Source organism: Pterocles gutturalis, unplaced genomic scaffold (assembly GCF_000699245.1).
Source record: "Pterocles gutturalis isolate BGI_N339 unplaced genomic scaffold, ASM69924v1 scaffold27024, whole genome shotgun sequence".
Classification (NCBI taxonomy): Eukaryota; Metazoa; Chordata; class Aves; order Pterocliformes; family Pteroclidae; genus Pterocles; species Pterocles gutturalis.
Window position 1 is genome coordinate 1 of NW_010131461.1, and position 9,210 is coordinate 9,210.

General features: G+C 38.7%; 1 protein-coding gene across 1 annotated transcript in view; it reads left to right on the forward strand.

The window, feature by feature from the left end:
- Positions 1–387: 387 nt before the first annotated feature.
- The window catches only part of DAGLB (diacylglycerol lipase, beta), a gene marked incomplete at its 5' end in the record, with an annotated part of 12,482 nt that continues 3,659 nt past the window's right edge, over positions 388–9,210 (forward strand). The window contains 10 exon segments of the mRNA XM_010080623.1: positions 388–539; positions 2,606–2,780; positions 3,811–4,072; positions 5,192–5,317; positions 6,307–6,434; positions 7,437–7,563; positions 7,931–8,014; positions 8,469–8,546; positions 8,953–9,033; positions 9,129–9,209. Coding sequence (XP_010078925.1) covers positions 388–539; positions 2,606–2,780; positions 3,811–4,072; positions 5,192–5,317; positions 6,307–6,434; positions 7,437–7,563; positions 7,931–8,014; positions 8,469–8,546; positions 8,953–9,033; positions 9,129–9,209 — 1,294 coding nt within the window.

Here is a 9,210-nt window from a genome sequence, read left to right on the forward strand (position 1 = left end):
TAGTCCCATCGCGCAGTGTAATTGCTGCGTTGTCTTCTTTACCCGCGGAACCGCAATCTCTTGGTTGTGTTTAATCGCTGACTAGTGCTAATGTGGCTTCGTTACGCCAGGAATTAATACGATGATTCCTTTGTTTGGGTCAGCCTGGGTTCTCTGGGTCTGTGGAAATGAGGAGCACCCTAAAGGGAGTCAGTTGCTTGGTCTGCAAACTACTGCGGAGTATTTGTTCAGTCATTTCATTCTGACAAATTCCTTGTATAACGACTCCCTTTCTATTAATCTTTGTGGGCTGCTTTCGTTGAGATGAATACTGTTTATCAGGTGATCACTTTGCAGTACACACTTTTCCCTTCCAGCTATAACTTTTATTATCTTACTTCCCTGTAGGTGGATTGGAATTCTTGCTCTTTACGCAGTTCATAAGGGGCAGTTTAACTGCCCCGGGGGAGGATTACTGCACAGCTACTTGCTTGTCCTCCTCATTCTCCTGGCTTCTATAATATGTGCATTATCTGCTCTTGTGTACATCAGTATGCAAGGTAAATAGTTAATAATAATATTGTATATTTATCTAGTAGGATGTTAATATATATATTTTTGTTTTAATATCTGAAGTTGACATTAAAAAAGGCAAAAAAATTCAAGTACTTTAATGGTGGTGAAACTTGAAAAACTGTCAGTGTTAATATATTTGCTTTAATGGTATTACCTCTGTTAGTTCAGGGTCTAAATGAATGAACACCAGAGCTAAGTGCAGCTAATGGTGATGTGTTCATTGCCATCAGAGCATATTGAAAACTTCCTCTGCATTCACCATTAATACATGACCTCGAATGGAACACCTCTCAACCTCTCTGACAGGAATTTTGGGGAGTTTATCCAAGACCAATTTCTCCTCTGAAGTATCATGTTAGCTTTGCCTTGCATAGGCAGATTTAGTCATGTCTTGTGAAAGGTCATTAGGTACAGTAGGTTGCTTGGGAAAAACACACAGAGGAAAATTATTTCTATAAATGTCATAGCAAAACTAACACACTGTGTTCTGTTAAATAGAACAGGACTTACAGCATGAAGTGAATGGCTAAACAGAAGTAAAGACCAATGCTACTTCTAGTCATTTGTAGAAATGGTTCATTTTGGGTTAAAAAATGCTAGGAAGGCTTTTTTCCTAGTGAGCACCTCATTAACAAAATAATACTAGGAAGGTTAATTTTAAATATGTGTGTGGTCTCTGGAGTAATAGATGAGACCCCACAATTTCTAATATATTGTTTCTCTCAACACACTGTAAATAAAATAGTATTTAAATTATTTAAGTGGAAAGAAGCATAAAGAATGCATGAAGATAAACTATGACAGACCAGAGTTGTGGATGGTAATCTTGGCCTTGAATCTAACCACTGTTTTTCCTACGGAAAGGAAAATTAGCCAAGTTATGCTATTGATATTTATATCAAAATTGAGAGATGTAACTGTAAATAGCAGGGAGAAGAGAGCCTTGTTCAGTATAAAAGTACAGCTACAAGGTCATTATAACTAAGAAATGGAAGAATTCTAAGACTGAATTTCCAAGAAAATGAACGGTGAGATGTCTTGGGCTGTGGTTGTAACATGTGGGTGTGGGAGCAGTGGTTCTTGCAGCACCCCTTGCACTGTACTGATGTGGGCATTAGTGATGCCAGTGTGAACCTGACTGGAGAACACATATGCAGGGTTGTGGTGCTGGGAAAGGAAAGAAGGTGTTTGCAGGAACCACAGTTCCATCTGTGTCTGTGTAAGCAACCATGCTGCTGCAGTACAGGCTGCAGCCTGGCAATGGGAATAAGCAACCACTGGATCGAGGGCTTTTTAAGTAGCTTTGTCACTGAATGTGAACCACAGCACTGGAAAACAGTTTTCAAAGTTGTTTTTGTTCTGCAGTGTTTTAAGCCTTTACAAATTATCCTGCCTACACATGAGCGTGCACACCCCACCACCTCATTGTCCTGTGATCAACAAACTGGTTTAAAAGGAGCTGAGCTGGCCAGAAATTAATCCTTTTTGTTGCCTGAGTGCTAAAATGAAGAGGTTATTAGTAAGCTAACAATACAGAAAATAAGAAGTATCTGTCCTACTTTTGTTCTCCTAAATAAAAATGTGAATGAATTTCTTATTTTTTAGTGTCTCAGTATACAGAACTTCATTGTAGCCCAGCGAAGTAGCATCTAAAAATGAAATATTCAGCCAACTAGAAACTAAATAGAATAATAATAAAAGAAGGCACCAAAAGTCGTAAGGAACTGTAGGTGAGCCAACGCTCCAGTGTGCTGCTTGGGCTTATGCTGAGCACAGCACTGCTGCTGCAAGTTCAGTGCAGAACTGGCTCTGACTAGAGAGTGATTTTGGGTATTAGTAGATTCTGAGAATGACGGCTATAAACCCTTTGTTGTTTTCCTTTTCTCAACTTCAGTGATAGCTTTCCACTAGTGTGAAAATACTTTATAGTTTCAATTAAGTTTATTTCTTTCTGTAAAGTTCAGAAAGTTCATATATCTGGGTAGGATTTTAGGTACTTAATGATGCATTCATAAACAGCCATTGTTTTAAATTCTCCCTGTAATTTCAGGAACAATTTCTAATCCAGGCCCAAGAAAATCACTTCCCAAGCTACTTTATACTCGCCTACTTCTCTATTTGCCTGAATTCGTCTGGGCTGTTGTGGGAGCTGTATGGGTGTCAGACAGCAGTGTGCGCTGTGAGAAGACAGTGATAAATGTCATTATGGGGACAGTTATTGCAAGGTAAAGGTGCCTTCCCCCAAATCTAAGCCTGATAATGTGTGTGAAATGGAAAGTATTGCTTACACGTTTTTTGTATGTGTTTATTGAAGGCTTTTCCAGCAGTTGGAGACTTTGATATTTCTTATAAATTATTGTGGTTTCTCATAAAAGGGTTTTAATTGTGAAAGGAGAATAATTTTTAAATCTAGACATCTAGAATGAGTTGATATCCTTCCCTAAACAAGCTTGAGCTACTTGCCTTGAGATCACGTGCTTGTCCTGGGTCCAGCTGGGATAGGGTTAATTCTTCACAGAAGCTGGGAGTTGGGCATAGCCGGATATTCGATACCATGCTGACGTCATGCCCGGGATATAAGGGGAAGCTAGCCGGGAGAGGGGTCTCTTTTGTGAAGCTCGTGGTGGTGAGATTTTCATTGTATCAGTGTTTCCATTGTACTCTATATCTTGTCTTATTGTTATATTCTTCTTTCTTTTGCTTTCCTCGTGTGGTATTATTAAAAATCTGTCGTTATCTCAACTCAGGAGGTTCCACTTTTTCTTATTTGCCCCCATCTTACCGGGAGAGGAGTGGGGGGGGGAGGCGGTGTTGCGACCACGTGGTGGTGGTGGTCCTGAGACCAAGACAATGCTAAAGTGAAGGAAAGGAGGTGAAGATCAGAAAGGGTAAGAGGGTTAGATGTGAATGTAGAAAACTGGATAAATGTGAAGAGGGTAGTAATTAAATCACTTAACTGGTAGAGAAAAATGGAACCTTCACAGGTCTGAGTTGCTTTTTCCAAAGCACAGGGCTGTGATTTTGAGTTTGATGTCCTATGTGAAATAAGCTGACAGCCTTGTTCTTGTGCCTAGTGGGTTGAAAGCTCGATAACAAGACATGCACTTTTAAGACACTAACAGACGGTGTTCATACAGTATTTCACACCTAGCTTCGTTTTCTGTCTGTCAAGATATATAGTTGTGTTTTCTTGCATACTTGTCAGGAGTATCTGATTTCATGGTCTTTTTTATCGCTCTTCCTTCTGTTCTGCAGCTGGGTTATCATCGTCTTTACCATCATTGGAGTTGTAATCGTCTTTGATCCGCTTGGGGGGAAAAAGACATTTTACCTCAGCAGTAGCGTAAATCGGAACCTGGAAAGCAGTCAGTCAGGGCAGTTGCTATATAATGTGAAGAACACTGCCACCAGAGTCTGGGAAAAAAGAATCCGGTTACTATGTTGTTGTATTGTGCAAAATGATGACCATCGAGTGGCTTTTACAAGTATTGCAGAGCTTTTCCGCGCCTACTTTTCAGTAAGATGTAAAGCTTTTTTAATGTGTTTTTTTGACTAACTCTGAATTTACAGACGTTGCAGCACATCTGTCTTTGTTCAGCCAGGGGTCCCTGCTCCCCTGTGTCGTGAAATCAGGTTTTGAATATGCCAGTTTCAAAATTAAAGGTGATTCTCATACAAGGTACACAACACTGATTTTTTCCTCCCTGTAACAGTGGTTTCTTTCCCTTGACAAGTGCAAAGGGCTGTAAGAAAACAGTGTTCTTTCTCCTTAGGTGAATATCTAGTCAGGAGAACAGGGGTGAGTTTCTTTTCCTCAGTATGTGAAGATCGAGGCATATTTCCTGTTGACAATGAGTCACACCCATAGCAAAGAATGAGAATACTTTCTGACTATTAAAAAAATGAGCACCACAGTATGTTAAGGCAGCTTTCCCATGCTGAGCCACTTCTGAGCACGTACCAGGCTGGAGTGTGCACAAGCAGGAAGCTGCTTTTTGGAAACAGCATCTGCCAAATCAGAGTCCGTGTACTGTTGATTTAGCTCAAATTTGTATCACCTACTGTTTGGGCAGTTCAGTGTTGACTTTGAAATCTGTTCAGGGTTTCAAGACTAGTAGTTCTTGTTTATTAAGCAGTACCTGGGCTTACTGATTTATAGCTACAGATGGCTCAGCACTTTATAGGGTACAGGGTGTAAGTTGTATGTAGTCATATGGGACCTGCCTGCCCCAGATAGTTGAATAAAAGCCCTTCAGTCATCTCTTGTGTAAAATCCTTCGTAGTAGTTCTCAGTATAGAGCACTTTTCACATAGTGGTCTAGAGCAGTGATCAATAATGTCTGGCTTATTATTTGCTGTATGGCTGAGCGGGTCCTCTGTCAGGTATTTTGTTAAGTGATTAAATTCATGTGCAGCATTGTCATCAGTCTTATTGAAGAAAACATTCCATATGTACAAAAGAGATGGGAGGTTAGATGCTGCTGTGACCTGTTTGTCCAGTGCACATTGTCTCTGAGTGCAATGTATTTATATAAACTGAAAAAAAAATATAATTCCATGTGCGTTTGCTTATGAGATAGTTTTGCAGTGTTGAGGTGGGGGATGGTTTTAAGCGCTCTTTCATTTCTTCTTACAGGACACCGATCTGGTGCCAAGTGACATAGCAGCTGGTTTGACTCTGCTCCATCAAGAGCAAGATAAAATGGAAAGTTGCCCAAAAGAGCCTGAAGAAGTCCTGTGCCATTCTCCAACATCTCTTGCGGTAAGATAGGGTTGTTGCAGCCTCTGGTGCAGTTACTCTAGGAGATGGTGATAAATCAAATTAAAATACATTCTTTGTTCAAGGGCTTTTATTTATTTGTTTTTTTAACAGAATTAAACACTACTATAAGAATTCACAACAATTTAAATTATTAATAAATGCAGTGAAAACACCATGTTGAGTTTGCAGTCAGATATTTGTCTGCTTTTGTGTAAGTAGCAATTCCCCACATGAATGGGGAATTAAGTGCAAAAAGGAACCATTTAGGACATTGTATCATTGCTGAAGAACTGGGAGAGAAAGGGAATAGGGAGAAAATTAACATTTAGTACTGTTTGCGTAGAACTGAAAGGCTAGTCTTTTAGTATTGTGGTCTGTTTAAATTCTGTCTGCTGCAAATATTCAGACAAGGTAAAGACACAAAAATAGCATCTTTTAAATGCAGAGGATGGGTTACAGTTTGTTAGTTGACTTTTGCTAGTCTTCTATGGTAAAATGCCTTTGTAAATTATTTTACCTTCTTTTGGTCTTCTGTGTTCCATGGAAGTATATAATTCTGCTTCAACCAATGCATTTCTGTCAAATTCCTTTTGAATCCAGCCAATATGATGGAGTCATGCTGTAAAAGTCCTTACCAGAGAAATCTGCTACAGACTTTTTAGCCATTCCTTTGGCATCCTTAAGTAACATATTCAGAGCAAATGTTGTTTCCAGCCTGGAGCTTATCAGTGTATAAGTATTGGAAGGACCTAACTTGATGAGAGCTTTTCAAGATTCTTGAGCTGTGTAGCTGTATAAACAAACACAGACTTTTTCCTGGCATATGAGTGGCTATTTTTAGTTCCTCTTAGACCTTGAGGTTTTCTGTTCGGATAGTATGTCATCATGCCTTGATTTTTCACTCATCTGTGTTCAGGTTTTATTCTGGGGCTGCCTAACACACCTTTCTTCCTCTCTCTCCTTCCTTTTCTTTCTTTGTGTCCTTTCAGACAGACGATTTGGATATCGAACTAGAGAATGCTGCTCACTATATGCTGTTTGCTGCAGCTGCTTATGGCTGGCCCTACTATATATACACCAACCCATTTACTGCGCTCTGTAAGCTCAATGGTGACTGGTAGGTGCAATCAAGAGCTTAAAAATACATAGCTTCCTTTTATTTAACTAGCGTTATCAGAAATAAAATAGCTTCAATAGCAGTATTTTTGTTGCATTAGATTATATCACTCTTAGGAGTACATAAGCTTGACTGGTAGATTTATCTTTCACAAATTCAAACATTGAAGTAGAAACAAAATTCCAACATCTTTCCACCCTCAGAAACAGTAGCTTTTGTTTCTTAAGAACAGTTTGTGATTCAGATAAATAAAATTAATTTAGCAAAATGGCAAAGGAAGAATTGGAATTAAACATGTTTTAAAATGAGGCTTTTTAGAGCTACCTTTTGGGCACATACGTATGCATAGAAATAAAAGTGTATCAACAGCTTTCCCTATCTTAAAGGAATTAGCAAATGTTACCTGTCCCTGCGGTTTCAATTTTATTCCCTTTGCCCCTTCGCTCAAAAAAAATGTTTACACTCAGTATTGAAGTATAACAATGCATAATGCTGTGTAGGGTTACTGTATATTTAAGCGACCACTGATGTAACCATGATTTTCTTAATTAATTAAATTATTTAACCTATTGAAATATAAATTACTTGGAAAAAATAATCACTTAATACAATGGATAAAACACAAGATAAGCCTGCTGTACAGAATTTGTTTTGAATTTTATTTTTGCTTGTTTTTATTTTCTGTTGTTGGCCTGTAGTCTTAAGAATTTTTATTGCACTGTTTGCTCTGCTGATATTCCTGTAGCAATGGTGTATTTGCCAGTCTTCCAGCTGAAAATGTATGGTGTGCTGCTCAGGCAAAACCACGTTTATGGACAGAGGTGACATCTTGTGTCAGACTACTGGTACTATTAAAAAAAAAAAAAAAAAGAAAAAAAAAAGAGAGAGAGAGAGAAGTTGATTCCTGGCAGAAATCCTTCTGCAAATGTAGCTAGTTTTATTCCTTGAAAGGAAACCTAAAAAAATTTGAACCTGAAAGTTTTTCTCTTCTGTGTTTGTTAGTTGCGGAAATAGACCAACAGATTCTGATATAACTGGCAGTGATCGTCATAGCTTTCACTTTGGATCCATCCTAAAAATAACAGGACTGCAGTACAGAGACTTCATTCATATCAGTTTTCATAACAAGGTAAACAATCTGGACAGACATTCAGCAAAAAAACTTAATGATTAATTCAGTGAAAGCAAGGGGTGAAGTTTCTCCTTTGCCTTCAGCATTTAAAATGTGCAAGATGCAAAGCCAAATGAAAACAGGCCCTGAAACATTCAGTTCTGATTTTTTTTTTCTAATCTAAAGTGACAGCCACGAAACTATTGACCTAAGTCTGTCTCAGTATTGCAATAAGGGCACTTACAATAATTTGATAAGAATATAATTCAGCTTCTTTCCATAATACAATAAAGACAGCTCAGTGAGAGAGCTTTCAGAAGGTGAGAACAAATGCTTACTCTTAGAAAAAGTTGGTCTCTTTACTGATTACTATTTTCCCCTCCAGATCTATGAGATTCCATTTTTTGTTGCTTTGGATCACAAAAAAGAAGCTATAGTGGTTGCAGTGAGAGGAACCTTGTCTTTTGAGGTATCCATCTGATATATATATATATATATAATTAGCTTTATAGAAATGGGTGAACTCCTAGTATCTAGAGGCAATTGTGTTACACTGACACATGTTAAAACACTCAATCAGAGGTCTGAGTCTTCCAGGCTGAAGTTGCAATCCCTCCTGTCCTTGGATGGGCAATATTCTCTGTGCCGCTGGAAGAGAGCATGGAGGGCAGGCAGTGGTAATTCCTTTTCCCTGTGGGTGGAGGTGTATTTGTAATGTCTGTGGTTGCAGCTGGGAAATAGTTTCTGAAATCAGAATTCGGATTGTGGATATGTTTCCTTGGATGGTGGTTTACGGTGGGTTGTGTTTTGTTGCTCCTAAACTTGGAGGTCACCTTAGTGATGTTCCTGTGACAGTGTTGAGTAGCAGAGCGTGACCCGTGGAGCCCTGCAGAGAGGTCTGACAGAAGCTGTCTTGTTTACAGGACATTCTCACTGATCTGTCAGCAGATTGTGAAGACTTGACCCTGGAGGATGTTCTAGAGAATGGCTTCGTGCATAAGGTGTGTGCAGTCTGTAGCTGTTTATAAATCATCTCAGCAGTAAGAAAACTATAAACACCTGGGATCCTTTAGTTAAACAGGAAGAGTATTCTCCATGTGAGATGCATTGCACAAATTATTCCAATGGCTTGGTTGTTGCATCAAATACTGCTTCTGGAACTGCAAGGTAGAATTTGTAATCCTCTTGTCAGACTTTATATCCTTATTAAATATTTCAAAAACTTTTTAACCATTATGTAGAAGACCACCTGGTTTTAAGTAGACCTCTGTCAGGAGCACATTAAAAGAGAAGACCAGCTTTGCAAAAAGAAAATTGTCCTGTGATGGTGTTGCATGTAAAGTATACATGTATCACACTTCAGATTAGATACACCCTTCTCTTCTAACTTTAAATGCTGCCTTGTAGGGAATAACTCAAGCTGCAAGTTACATCTATCGGAAGCTAATAAATGATGGAATTTTAAACCAGGCTTTCACAATTGCTCCAGTAAGTTACCTTCCAAATAATTTGGTTTACCAGAAGAATTACACAAAGCTTTTTCTGTGTCCGTCTATGTTTCAGTCTTCTCTTTCTGTCCATAGGAATATAAACTTGTGATAGTTGGTCACAGTTTGGGTGGTGGAACAGCTTCTATATTGGCGATCATGCTCAGGAACTCTTTCC